Below are 14,809 nucleotides of genomic sequence, written 5' to 3'. Positions count from 1 at the left end.
TCTGGAAGCTACAGCAGTGCATGTGGATGCTAGGAATGGTTTCAGGACATCTATTTCCCTGCAGGGGTGTGTTTCAGCAAGGGGCAGCTGGGGCTGGGCAATGCTGCTGGTACAGCATGGGGTGGTGGGAGTGCAGAGCCCTGCAGCCCTGACAGCATCCCCTGCCCCACTCCCTCCCTTTCTCCTGTGGCAAAGTTCTGTTGGCAGGAGAAACTGACCCCAGCCTGATTGGCTATTTCTAGTCCAGTTCCCTAAAGAAACAAAGGTCATGAGCTGGTGATTCTGGTTTCCTCCTTCTGAGCTGAACCCACAGGCTATTTCCAACCACCTACAGCCCGGAGTGAGAGGCTTGGTGGAAAACAAAGCCCCCTGAAACTTTTGGGAGCACTAGCAGATTTGCTAATTAGCAATTTCTGCCTGATGGGGCTGTGCTGTGAGTGAAGGTAGAGGAGAGGGTAAGGAGTGGAAGATATCACAGCCTGCCTAGCCTGGTGCCCAGTCCTGGCCATGGTAGGAAGATCATCTTCCTGATGCCACCTCCCAGAGCTGGGGAACACCTGAACATGTGCTGCTGTTTGCACTTGGGTCATTTTCACTGCTCCTGCACTGCCAGGGGTTTCTTCTTTGTGTGAACAGGGTGAGAAATGGAGCAGGGTATGAGTTTAGAGCTATGCAATATTCAACTAGATTAGTTATTTTTGTCCCAGACAAGTACCAGCAGTGGCTTTATTGCTGTGTCCACTGCCATGGACCATTTGTCTCAGACTTTAAACATCTTCTATCAATTACTTCTTCCTCTATTATTTTTCAGAAACCTAACCAAAGCTTACACAACCAACCCCAGTTACACAACTGTCCATTCAAGTTTTGTTTGCTGGGAAACAATATGTGTGTGTGTTTTCATTCTTTGTCCTTTTCATTGTGGAAAATTTATCCTTTCTATGTGTCATTGGACTTTTCTTTCTTTTGCAGTTAAGTGATGGATTTCTGCTGGCCTCCTGCTGAGCTGTGGTTCTGCTTTCATACCCTTGCTTGCCAGTGCCAGGACTTAAGGTAATTTGTCACAAATTAAAGGGTGTGGAGGTACCGATTGCCATGTGTCAGGGTTTGTTGTGCTCCTGTCACTTCAGAGGTTGCTAACTTTGAATCTTTGCATTTGGTTCTCTCCTGTGACTTGTTTGGAATAACGTGTGAGATTTCTGATAGCTGATGGTACCCTTTCTATGTCTTTTCTGCAGTATGGAATGTAATGTATCTGTTGTAAAAAGTGGATTTATTAACTGGTGTGAAAACCAAGCCAATTGTGAATTATTTTGGTGAAGAAATTAGAAATCCTTGTGCTGCCAGGTTATGGATATATATTGGTGACATATGTACATCAGTTGCTTACACCAGCAGTCTGGAATGGCACTGAAGGCAGGTACAGTGTCAGGGACACTGTTCTAGGAGAGGCTGATATATGACCTGTGGCTTTCTACTTGATGTTTCAGCCTCATGCAGCAATGTAACCTAATGTAGATTGAAAAAAGCTCTGTAATGGAGAAGCATATTCACTCTGCCTTAGGCTGCAAATCACTGATGACAAGGCCAGGCAGTCAGGGTGTGGTGGCACTGTGGTTTTTTCCTTGATTAGCACTGGAATTTGCCTCAAAGATCAGGATAAAGCTAATCCAATTGAACAGCAATGCAGCTATTTGCATGTTCAGTAATCTGGTGGTGGGTTCAAACCACCTTGTTGAGCAAAAGGGTAAATTACCATGTTAATGCATGGCCTGGCAGTGGGGAGTTGCCTCCCCCCTGCAGAACACCTGAACGTCACTGAGACACCAATCCCTCAACTGGCTGTCAAGTGGCCTGATTGCTGGGGAGGTCAAATACTTTGTTAGGACACTGGTCTTCTCAAAGAATTTTCAGTACAGATCAGCAGCTTGCAATTGATGGAGCCCATGAGTTTAACTTGGACTTCTGCTCCTTGTTACTTGTGGCATTGCAATAGAACCCTAACAGGAGCTCCACAGCATGCCTGGGAGGGTAACAGCTACAGGCAGGATGAGGAGGTTGGAATGTTGCACCTAGAAAACAGCAGTCCCTGAGCAGAGGAGCTGTTCCACAGCGTGTGGCATTTGTGGGAAGAAAGCAGTGCAGTGGTTTGCTCTAGAATTTGTGCCCAAATTGACCCCTGGGTACACATGTACACTCACACCATGGCTTCTCCCTGTTCATAGCATGCCCTTGCTATCTATCCAAAGATTAAGCACCATGGCAATTAGGCAACAGGCCTAAGTTCTCAGAGGTTGCAAAAGCAGCCCTGATATTCTCTTACAATGACTTCTGGCAGACCAAAATTATTGCTTACCACTGAGCAGTTTTTACCCTGTGTCTAGTTATCTCTGAGTGCAATGGAGAGCAGATCATGTAGGCCTGGGATACCTTTACCCACTATGTGTAGTGGTTAATATGCCTTCCTTTCACAGCCACCCCACCATCTCTGTTTTTCAAGTCAGGCATCCACAGAATGCCACTTACTAAATCCCATTAGTACTTCTTTTTGTCTTAATACTGAGCATCAAGGAGGGAATGCTTGTGCACAAAACTAAAAAGGAAGAACATGACAGCAAATTCCATCCTATACATGGGCCTCCAAAGAATTGGATGCATTCCTTAAGTAGTATAACTCCTACTTAAGTTTTAGTGTGCACATAGTACTCTACCTACCTGTTGTCAAAAGTTCATAAGGAGCTATAAATACCAATTCTCTGTTTTCATAAGAAATAAATCCATGCCTTGTACTATGCCAGGAAACACAACTGAAATTTTTTAGCATACACTTGCTGAAGAGGCAGGACTGCAGCTGAAGGCCATAAACCTATATACCATTCTTAGAAGACAAGTGTAGAAGTAAACAAAGACACAACTGGGCACAGTGGCTCTAGAAATTTATTTTCAGAGCTTAGTGCTTCAACTATGATTAGAATACTTAAGCAATTTAAAAATGCTACTGACTGGGTACTGGAGCCAGACAAGAGTACAACTAACACCGTTACTTTCATGCACTGACAGATACTAGTTTGCTCATGCCACTGAAGTAGGATCTTTCCCGTTCACTCATCAGTTCAAAATGTAAAGGTCTTCTACAGAAGTTGCATTCAGCTGATGAATGTGGTTTCAGCTCCAGACCAACCTCCTTCCATGTAGCCAGCAGTTTTTCTGTTAGAGAAAGAAAAGTTTAAGATTTATTAATTTATTAAGATCAAGTCTTAAGACAGTGGATTGCTTTAGAGAAGAAGGAAAAGAGATCAGCATACTTGTTCTTCCAGCAAATGAGGAGGGATAACAGGAATTCACTGTGACATTATTTACATCTTGAATGAGGTGACTGGACTGAAACAAAGGCTCAGCTATCCTCACAATCCCTCTTCTGACAGGATCAATCATTAGCTACTTTCCCTGGGAAGAGCTTTTGTTGTTTTTTTTTTTTGTTTAAGAGGTGAACAGTTCAGCTAATGAGAGGAAACTTCTTTGGCCCCCACATAACAAATGAAGATTGTCCTGGACAGTGCCTGAGCAGAGCCCCAGCAGAGATGGCTGGGTACAGGACTACTGTGGCCTCACATACTCTTATTCTAGATGGCAGTGCACTGGCCTTTACAATGTCATGCTCAAAGCAGGTCAAGTACAGGAGTATGTGCTGTGTATGCAGCACCAGGGAAGTCAATGTCCAGCTAGTGACCTCTAAAGCTCTGTATTTCCTCATCTCATCTTTAGTACAAAGTGCAGACAGCCCAGTGTTTTTATTGCACTGGTGCAAGTATCCACTCACCAAGAAAATAACTCATCATCTGAGGGGTGTGGTGAGGCGTGGGGGCAATACGTAGCAGTTCTTCTCCACGGGGAACTGTGGGGTAGTTGATTGCTTGGACGTAGATGCTGTGCTGACTCATCAGCTTGTCACATATCTCTGTATTTTTAGCAGCATCTGCAACCTGAAGTTCAAAATTGTTACAGTATCAACCAACACATGCAAGGTGGCAGAACTGTCAGCCCAACGTAGCTAGCCACAAGAATAAAGTAGGACCACTCTTCCTTGCAAATTGCATACGTATCAGAAGGAAAGGCTAAAAATGTGTGCTGTAGAGCCCAAGTGCAACCCTGCAGCCTAGACAGGTAGCTATTAATAACCAGAATCTTTTTAACTAGCTTATTGGCAGTTTCCTTGCTTTCTGTATGCTGCAGGTTTCACACACTTTATCATTCTGCTTTCCAATATTCACAGCGTGCTGGGGCCAACTCAAGCCAGATCCCTGGCACTGAATGTTAGGGCAGGTCTGAGCTTTGCAAATATTAACTAATGCCCAAAAGTCAAATGTGATGATGTACAGGAACACAGGCACCCCAGTTTGTGTCAACAGCATCCCAAGAACTCACCCTGACTGGAATGATGTGACTAGGGCAGTGCACCACGGGAAGCCCTGCGTCCATCAGCATCTGTCTCATCAGCTTCACGTTGCGCTGGTGCTGGCGCCTCAGGACTTGGCCCTCTGCACTCTTCAGAGTTCGGACGGATTCCAGGGCACCAGCCAAGAGCATGGGTGGCAGGGATGTTGTGAAAATAAAGCCAGCAGCATAGGAACGAACGGTGTCTATCAGAGAGCTTGTACTGGAGATGTATCCTCCTACACAACCGAATGCTTTGCCTGAGGGAGGGAAAGAGGCAAACGAGCTTATTCCTTCCACACTTTAGAATGGCTTGAAGTATCATAGCCTTTCACTTGAATGAGTTCCTCTGACTAGATTCTTAACCTACTCATGGCAGGCAACAACTCTGGCTGCCCCTGCTGCTAATCCTGTATTTACTCAGCACATGCTACAGCTTTCTTTTTAAGCCAATCCTGATCTGGTTATTGCACAGCAAGGAGAGTTCAAGACTCTTGAATACTGAAGTTTTGATTTTTGGGGAAGACCCCGTAAGCCAAATCATCAAGCACAGACTTTTTAGTGACCCCAGGAGTCAACATTAAGTCTCTCAGCAGATTTAAATTAATCTGTTCCAGAGGTGCTAGAAATAGCCTGTGCTCCTTAGGAGCACAAGGGTGTTACTGCAATTGTGTGGTCCATAGCAGCTGCTCTACCTGAATTGTTTAGGTATCAGAAGGGAGCCACAAGTAGAACTAGGGTGTCTGGTGAATGCTTCTCTTTCTGTTAGGCTGCAACCCAAGACTGTAAGTTACAAAGCCATGAACTTTCCCAGTAAATTTTATTTATGTTTGGAAGCTGTTTAAAGAATTCTCCGATTTGCAGCAGTAAACTTACTCCTAAGCCTTCATTCTACTCAAATAATAGCAGTTGTTTCAGTTCTTGCCAAATCTCTTTATGTAACTCCCCCTCTCAGGTTTCTAGATTAGGAGCATTCCATTTCACATAAAAGAACTAAGTACTACTAAATATAGAGTTCTACCCTACAAACATTCTCACCTGAATTTATTCTTGATTTGTGTAATATGCCACTGGAGGACTTTTTTGCTAGCTTGCTTAAAGGAAAAAAAAAAAAACCCACAATGCTACCTTAACTGATTTGTAAGGCAGTATAAGTAGCTTAACAGGCTTTTTGAACTGTGGGGAAGGCTTAAATCCTTTGGGCTTCTTGAAAAATCCTGGCCCCCAACAGCCTTAGACAAGTTCATTTAAAGAGAGGGATTTTGAGTTAACCCACTTAATGTGCTTGCTCAGAATCTTTGCTGCCTTTAGGTTTTGTAAAAGCACCAGGGCATGCATACCAAGAGTTCCAGAAATGATGTCCATCTTGTGCATGATTCCATCCCGGTCCCCTATCCCACCACCTCGAGCTCCATACAGCCCCACAGCATGAACTTCATCCACAAAAGTGATTGCCCCATGCTCGTGGGCAACGTCACACAGCTCTTCCAGGGGACAGACTGCACCTAGGGAGCAAAGCAGGGACTGGCAATTACCATACTCAGCTTGGATAGATATTAGCAGGCATTTCAGAAGCTTATTGTTCATGTAAACTCTTCATGTAAATTCTTATAGCACTGTGCACTTTCAGACCACAAATACAGATGCCTTGAGCACTAAATGCACAGGAAAGAGAGAGAGAGAAGGGTTTCATGTTAACTTACCATCCATTGAGTGAACTGTTTCAAATGCAACAATTTTAGGGGTAGATGGATCAGACTTTTCCAATAGTTCTCTGAGATGGTTGACATCATTATGGCGATATATGTGTTTTGGGACCCTGCTGTTTCGGATCCCCTGGATCATGGAGGCATGGTTTCCAGAATCAGAGTAGATCTCACAGCCTGAGGGAACAGCACAGTTACACTTTAAGTATCAACATGCTCTCAGCACTGCTTTATGTATATGCAGTGTTGAAGCAGCAAGAGTAGCATCTTCTAGGAAGTAATGCTCTTGCTCAAAATAGCAGTTACAGATCACAATACAAGAACATTTAAGGCTTGTTTTATCTGTTTAACACAAACATGAGCCTAAGGAAAGAATGATGGGTTTTTCCAAGTCTTAAATATTTTACCTAACTCTCTTAACTTTGAAAGTAAAACAAACCCATCCTGAACCAGAGGTGTAAAATGAGACATGTTCACACTCACGGGTGGGAGAACACTAAATTCCTACTGCCTCATTTTCCTGTTCAATTTAAATCCAAGAGAGAAGACATTGTGCTTTTTGCCCAGTGTCTTCTACAGTTCCTAGCTCCTGGACTTTGTAGCTCCAGTCTTAGTAGGCTGCTACTATGATGTACACAAGTTGAATATCACTTCAGTATAAGGTATCCAGAAAAAAAAAAAATCATATACTTTGGTGATGAGTAGGATATACTCACTTCAAGTAGTCATTTGTCAAATGTTACTATTTTTGTAGTAAACAGTGGGTGCAGTTTGAGATCTCACCTGGTAGCATTTTAGCTAGAGTGAAGAGAGTGGAGTCATTGGCTACAAAGCAAGATGAGAACAACAGTGCTGCATCTTTTCCATGAAGATCAGCTAGTTCTTTTTCCAAATCGACGTGAAATTTACTTGTTCCTGAAATATTCCTTGTGCCTCCTGCTCCAGCACCATGTTGTTTCAGTGTATCCCTACGGAGAGCCCAAGGAGAGAAGGCATTAGTGTTACTTTGCAACACAGATGAAGAAAGGATCACTGCTGAAAACAATCTATTAGGGAATTGGTATTGCTCTGAAAAGGAACTAACTGCAAAAAAACATCTGTTAGGTGTAAGGTCTTGGAGAACTTGCATAACCCAGAAATCCAATAAGCTAACAAATGAGCTACTGATTTCAGCTGCAATATGCCATCCAGTTTATCTGGGAACATCTGGGGGCCTCTGAAGAAAATCCAAGGAGCAGGGTCAGTGACTGACCAGTATACTGTAGCCCTGGAGCTAAATACTAAGTTACCAGCTTAAATACTGTTACCCAGCTTAAGAGACAAGTGTAATCTTAATTATTCCAAGAATAATACCAGAAGCAGCCTAAGTAGCTTGGTATAGAAATCAATTCTTCAAAAGCCTTCCCACGAAGGCTTCCGCAGGGCACTCCAGCTTGAAGCTGCCTCTGAAGCACACAGCACTACTCACATCACTGCTCCACACACACGAGGGTGACGACTCATCCCCAGGTAATCATTGCTGCACCAGACAGACACCTCCTTCTTGGTGATCAGGGAGTCAGTGTAGTCATCTGCCATGGGAAAGATCTGCGCCTTTCGGTTCACGGTTTTGAACACTCGGTAGGTGTGATCCTTCTTCTTCTCATCTATTTTTTTCTCAAAGAACTGATCATACTGGAAGGTGGATACAGCTGAAACCAGACAGAGACTTAAGCATACAGGAAATAATCACAAGAGATCAGGCCTGTGGGGGGTTTGCCAGGCAGTCTTACATTTTGGCAAGTTATCCTGAAGCAGATGAGAGACGCTTTCTGGTCTCTGCTTCAGCACAATATCCTTAAACTTCTTCAGCAAACCACTGTGCTCTTCTCCCTCAGTCTCAATGTTCCTCAGTGTGGAAGCAGCTGGTATTTTAGCAAATTCTGTACCTAGAGATGTAATAAATTCCAGTGAGCTTAAGCAGTATGAAACTAAATGATGTAAGAGGAGTTTAGCAAAGCAAACAATTTAAGTAACTCTTAATTCTTTAGGAGTGCTTGAATCCATGTGCCTCTGTTAGGATCAACTATTCTATTTGCTTAACATTTTGCACTGTGTGAGAAAAGGAAAACCTTGCCAATCAGTGACAATAAACATGTAATTTCCTTCCAACGCATTTACCTCATCATGACTCAGAAAATCACTCTAAATATCTACAGCTTTCAAATAAGAGTTGGTACACACCTAACTAAAGCCAGACTTATAGTTAGCTACTTCCTTTTTGTTCCCAGTATTTAGTTCAGTTTGCAAGTAATTTTTTTTGAACCATGCCACAAACTAACTAAACCCCCTTCCAAAAAAAATCAAGCAGAAAAGCTTCCTGAGACAGATGGTAAGGCTTTATTGTTATTGGTGAAAAGTTCCTTTCTTTGAAGGATGGCCCTTCTGTGTCAGGAAAGCAAGTCAACCAACACTCTTCAGTTCCATAAAGCAAAAAAAAAAAAAATGGGTTGCTTGCTTTCCAGCTTAGATTTGTGCTGGTACTTCCATAGTAGCTTGACCCAGCTTCTCCCATCACTGGATGTACCCCCTTTGTCTATACTTGCACTGTGATAAAGCTTTCTTCAGTCCTAAGCATCCACTTTGAGTGCAAGCAGAACAACTCAATTCACGTATTTGGAGCCAGGATATTGAAACACAGCATATAGTATTGCCACACCAAAATCACCCTGGGGATTTTGTACAGCAGGTACACTATTAACACATTCTCCAAAAGCTTTTTCCATAATCCTACCCACACAATTTAAGTGGTGACTGTTAGACTTGCCCCACACTAGAGCAAAGTTGATCACCAGTTCTTGTAAGGAACCACTGTTTCAGTGCACAGAATACATACCTTTCCTGTCTGCCTGCATTTCCTGCACATCCTCTTGGAGTTCTAGGCTGGCTTTGCAGAAAACATTACTGTTCTTGTGATTCATTTGAGCCGCCAGGAATGGGCACTTGGTAGCTGAGCCCTGGCTAGCAGCAGCAGCAGGGTGGCTAGCAGGTGGCTGGGGTCCACCTGTATTCTCTCGGGCCACATCTTTGGCATTTTTGACCTCTGAAGTTGAGGTAGAGAAAGGAAAACACTTGAGTTTCATCATTTTAATACAGTGACTTTAAGTTCTTCTGCTACCTCTGCAATTAATTTGGCACAAGCCATTCAGAACTACTTAACTGAGCAGTCAGCTTTTATTTATACAAGCCTGGGGTATTATGAAACCCCAGATACATCCAAGGGACATTTAATTTAAGATGCTCAGTGTCTTCTGAGGAAAAGAAATGTCCTCTCTCCTTCACCCTCAAAGGGGGGATGGTTTTCTTTTAAGGAGCTTGGCTACTTCCAGTCCTTCCCCCGCAGCCCCTCAACTCTTCCTGAATGCCAGGGTAAGAATCCCCCAGGGAATGCTGCCGGGAAGGGGGGGTGTGCAGAGCCGCTGCAGCTTGAGAGCCCCAGCTCCACCATCCCGGCTCCCCGACTGGATTTGGCTGCGGGACCTCCCAAGGGGCCGCTCTCCCATTTGTGCCTCGCTTCACTACCGCGGACACTTAAAGAACTGAGCACCCCTCCCCTCCAAGCTGCCCTTTCCAGAAGTTTCCTCCTGCAACATACGATGTCCCTTCTTCCCCCCCTCCCACTCTATATATATATCTCGCTTGAGGCCGCCCAGCTCTGTCCCTCGGGAAGCTTCCCCGCCCGTCACCCGCTGCCCAGCCCTGAGGCGCGGCCGCCGCTTCCTCGGTCCCCACTCACCCCGGCGGGAGGCGGGGGTCTCCTCCTCAGCCTGCTGCCCGCGGGCCGCAGACGTGGTCAGAGCTCGGGCGGCAGCCGGCGGGGCCGCCTCCATCATCCGCGGGCAGTGCTGGGCGTAGAGGAGCAGGGAGGGCCCGGCCTTCTGCAGGAAGGCCTGGGAGACGCGGGCCAGGAACGGGCAGCGCCGCACCACCGCCTCCATCATCGCCGCCTGACTGAAGGCAGGACGTGACGCCACGCGCTGACGACCACCACGGGTGAGAATGATGCCAGAACCGGGCACCACACCCGGACCCCGCTGCTCTGCCGCTGCCTATATAGCCCGGTTCGGCCCGACGCAGGCGCGTTGAGCTTCCTCCCTTCCTCCCTCCCCCCCGCATCACGGAGCAGGCGTGGGACGGACTGTGCGGGTCTGGAGGCGGCTCCCGGGGGGGGGAGGGAGGGCGGGCCGTGAGGGGACGGGGGCGGTTCCGAGCGGCTCCCCCGGTGATGGAGGGGACCTGAGTGGATTGCTGGGGACTGCGAGGGGCTGGGGGTGGCTCCGCGCTGCTCCCGGGGGAATGGAGAGGTTCCTGTGCGGCTTCCAGGGCGGCGTGAAGAGATGGAGGGGTCTCTGGGCGGCTACCGGCGGGCCTGGAGGAGATAGAGGGACCCCGGGTGGCTACCGGGTAGCCGGGAGGGACAGGAGGAGGCCGGAACGGCTCCTGGGACGCCATGAGGAGATGGAGGGGCTCTGAGCAGCTCCGGGGGGGCCTGGAGGAGCCTCGAGCAGTTCCCCGGGGGTCGTGAGGAGATGGAGGGGCTCCGGGCGGGGGTAGTTGTCCAGCTCTGGGTTTCCCCTCAGCCCCACGTTTGTTTCCCAGAAGTTCTGCGCTCCTTTACCCCCAGGACAGGAGATTCGGGGGCGTGTAGTGCGCCTGTTCATTAGAAAACGGGAGCTCTGAGATCAGCTGAGTGGGAAAACCCAGCGCTGCTCGGACATCTCTTGTGTTTTCTTCCCAAACACGCACCCCTGGATCCCTGCGGAGTCCGTGCACAGGGGTTCAGAGAGCAGCAGGTGGGGGGGGGGGATGTTGAACCCCTCCGACTTCGTTTGTTGATGCTCAGATTTCCACCAGTATGTTTTTTGAAGTGTGGTGCCATGGCTTGTGAGAATGACAGCAGGAAGTAAAATTGAGTCCTGCATTCTCTGGTTTGCAGTGCACATTTATAGTTCCTTTGTTTACAGAAGTATTTATGGGTGGGTAATGAGAGAAGGAGCTCTCCTTACAAATCTGGCCATCTGAGTTGTAGCAGCACTGGTTCCTGTAAGCATGTACCAACTGCTGAAGTGTGGGAAGAAGGGAGAAGAAAGATGACAATGTGTTTTCCATCCCCCCATCTTGCAAAACAGTGATGTGAAGGAAGACAGGATTCACGCAGAGTGCTGCCTCTTGGCATTACGTCCCTCTGCCAGCTGGGAGCCAGCACGGGCACTTGGAGGCAAGAGTGGAGTTTGTAACTAGTACAGAGTTTTGAGGAGAGCTCTTTTGAAGCTCACTCTTACTTGGCTGGTATGTTGTGCTGTCACGGTGTGTAGTTACTAGAAGGTGCTCATAATGAAAGAAATACAGAACCTATGGAGAACTGTGGCTGCTGAGCTCAAGTTGGGATAAAAAGCACTTGGAAAGTATTTCTTGGTATTTACGTGTTGTAAATTAATATTTAGAGAACTCCTCTGTTAGAGGGCGGGGAGAAGACCAGCAGGATATTTGCCTGACCCTTCTCTCTTCATCACTGACTGACTTTGAGGGTGCTGGCTGCAGTGTGTAAACTTTGCCATCTGCGTAAGTAGATCAAGAGGAAGGCAACCTTGAACTGTAGTCAAAAGGGCAGGCTCACTGTCAACTCCAGTGTGTTACTAAATGGAACAGAATTCTGCCTTCATGTACTTCTTGAGAGGCCCTGAAAAAAGTAGGCAGAGTGTGGGATTTGGGATTTGGTAGGTTTTTGGTTGGTTTTTGGAACCACAGCTTGCTTCTTGCTTTTAGGAATTTGAGAGTGTTGCTTAAGAAGTCTTCATGTCTAAATCTTAAGCATTATTCCAGCACTGTAATGCAGAAATTACCATTACGAAAGAGCTTTTCATCACATTGTTAAACTGGATCTATGCTATCTTTAATTTGTTCTGTAAATGAATGATTAAACAAACTATGGTATTTGACCTGAGCCTGTATAGCAGTTACAATAGCAAGAGTCTTGGTTATCTGGTAACACCAGGACAGTGCTTCATATTATTAGTTCAGTTTGTTCATGAAAAGTGCTCTTTTTCACAACTGGCTTTCAGTTGGTGTTACATGCTTCAAATATTTAAATTTTGCAAAATATAATAGTTAATTAGCACTTGAAGTTTAAAGATACCTTGTTGGTGTCTCAGATTACTGCTATCCCTCTTCCCCTGATCATCAGCATTTGAATTCCTGCCCTGAAGCTTTGTATCTCATCAGTTTCTTTCAAAAATGAGGAAACATCACAATATTCTACAGTGCAGATACCTGGTGAGTGTCCTTACAGCACAGAACTGATGTATCTGAACCTAAGGTGTCACTCCAGTGCTACTTGGATTTCAGTTTTAACAACAGAAATCAAGTCTCATATGCTTAATTTATAGTATACTGGTAGCCTTTTTCCTTCTGTTTTTCCCTTATTAACCATGGTACTTAGGAGGAACAGAGGGAATATGTTTTGTATTAAGAGGCACCAGAGAAAGGTGTGCAAATGTGCAGGCAGAGTGCTGCAAGAGGCTGCAGAACTCATCTGTGTGGACACCTGCCACTGCAGGTTCAATCCCACAAAAATCTGATTATCCTTCTTTATCCTGATAATCTTAATAGCAGCATTTGAACATGTTGCAAGGTTGAGGGTTGAAGTACATCAGTCTGCTCTGTTGCTGGGATTCAGAAACTTGTGGTTTGTATTCCAAAATGTGTGTGAAGTCTGAAGCTTGAGGAGCATCAGCTTTTTACACAAATACCATTCAAGGTTGGCAGCTGAGATGCAGTGACCTTGGCTGTGAGACAGAGAACTCCAGGAGGAGCAGAACTCTCAGCTTTCCTGTCAGAGCTCCCTACAATCTGTACCATTCATCAGACCTCTCAGTAACCCTTCTTTAGAGTTTGATTTTGGTGAATTTATTTAACCTTGTACATGACAAGAGTTGCGTAGAGCTGAAGAGCAATGGAATGACATTAACTTGACCCTTGCCTTGGAGAGCTGCCGAAGGAACATGTCCTTGTCAGAGCACAGAGATGGCTGTGAGCTCTGGGACTGTCAGAGTGAGGAAAAGTCAGGGGAAAAGGGTGTCTTCTCAACTGCTCTGCCAGTTGTCTCCCTTGAGAAATATTGCCAGAGCTTACATGCTCAAGGTGAAGTAAATACTAATAAAGCTGCCATTAATTAAAATTTCTTAGGGCTTCAGTGGATTAATTAAATGGTATTTAAAGATTTTAATTGTGGTGATGTATTACTGTAATCCTACAGGGCCCAGGAGAAACTAGCCTGAACTGTCATGCAAATGCTCTTTGCCACACTTCAGAAGGAGGACTTCAGGCTGTGACAAGGGACAGTCTGTGAGCAGGCAGTGAGGAACAGGGGTGCTGTCCCAAGAGAGAAACAGGCATACACAGCCTGTCAGGAGAGAGATGGCAGGTACTGCAGGCTGAAGAGAAGTGATGGCTGGCTGTGAATATGTAAAGAACAGAGTAGCAGCTAGTAAAGAAGGAAAAGGGCATAAGCTGAGGGGATAGCATTGGTGTGAGAACAAATTTATTCAGCTGGTCATGTCGAAGTTGAGGTTAGGAGAGGGTAGTTCCTAGCTGTACCTACCTAGTTCCTGTTTTGGTGCAGGAGCTGGAACTTGAAATACTGGGCACAAGATGGATTCAGCAGAGGAAGCTGGATCTGCCTGTAAGGCTCTTCTGATGCAGTGGCAGGGAAAGGGCACAGCTACCCTTAGAGTCTGCTGATTTTACTTTTCCAAAGGCCATTCCATTCTGATAATTTGTTAATTTCTTTGCTAAATAAATTGCAAGAGGGAAATAAAAGGTTAAATTCCACCAGTTTTGATGGTGGATAAAGAGCTGTGGAAAGTGTTTTCTCTACAGAAACTGAAATAGGGGAACCAATATCCCCTTACACAGGGTGAAGCTGATTTCTGCAGATGTCCATAGAGAGCTGCTGATGCAAGTTGTCTCTGACCATGTTACTGATTTACCATATAGGCCCAGGTGTAAGTAATCTTCAGTTCTTTTCCCCCTCCCTCTTTTCTGATCACTTTTTGCTCAATTTTCCTTTAAACAGAACTTGATTCACAGGTTTGTACCTTGATCTAGCCTCACATCTGTCATCAGTTAGATTGTTTCATTGAATTTTAATTAATTTTATGCTCTTTTTAAGAGAGCATTTAGATACTTCATCAGAAAAGCGAGAGACAAAGCCACTCTGCAACTTAGCCTGTCCAAATATAACTTTATAGATGTACCATTAGCAAAATTTAATCCCTTTTGCCCATTTCTGAAGCAAGAGCTAAGCATATTCTTAGTTTTTTCCCACCCAGTCAGTGTCATGAGGGCGAGACAGAAAAACAATCCCCCCTCCCCATGCCCAAGCCACTGTCTATATTGAGATCCAAATTTTCCAAGGGAGTGGATGTGATCCTGACCATTGGATTTAATCCAGACTCAAATTCCAGGCTCAGATCTGAGAACTTCCACCTCCAGTCCTGAGAGAAGAAGTTTTTAGAGAGAACTTAGTTTACCTTTTAAGGCAAAATTCGTGGGCTGTGATAGTAGCTGCATAGTGAAAATTCTTCCCATGCGGAATTTCTTTAGCAGATTTTCCTCCTTTGGATTCAGTT

General features: G+C 45.4%; 1 protein-coding gene across 1 annotated transcript; it reads right to left on the bottom strand.

The window, feature by feature from the left end:
- Positions 1-2,919: 2,919 nt before the first annotated feature.
- Positions 2,920-10,303, bottom strand: ALAS1 (5'-aminolevulinate synthase 1). Its single transcript, XM_008498977.2, has 10 exons — positions 9,916-10,303; positions 9,016-9,222; positions 7,913-8,068; positions 7,609-7,831; positions 6,924-7,108; positions 6,138-6,317; positions 5,775-5,939; positions 4,426-4,694; positions 3,821-3,983; positions 2,920-3,207 (listed from the first exon to the last, which is right to left on the bottom strand). The coding sequence occupies exons 1-10, from the start codon at positions 10,118-10,120 to the stop codon at positions 3,047-3,049; spliced, it is 1,914 nt and encodes a 637-aa protein (XP_008497199.2). The 5' UTR covers positions 10,121-10,303; the 3' UTR covers positions 2,920-3,046.
- Between the last annotated feature and the right edge of the window lie 4,506 nt (positions 10,304-14,809).

The sequence above is a fragment of the Calypte anna genome, chromosome 12, assembly GCF_003957555.1.
Source record: "Calypte anna isolate BGI_N300 chromosome 12, bCalAnn1_v1.p, whole genome shotgun sequence".
Classification (NCBI taxonomy): Eukaryota; Metazoa; Chordata; class Aves; order Apodiformes; family Trochilidae; genus Calypte; species Calypte anna.
This window is presented reverse-complemented; position numbering and strand designations above follow the sequence as displayed.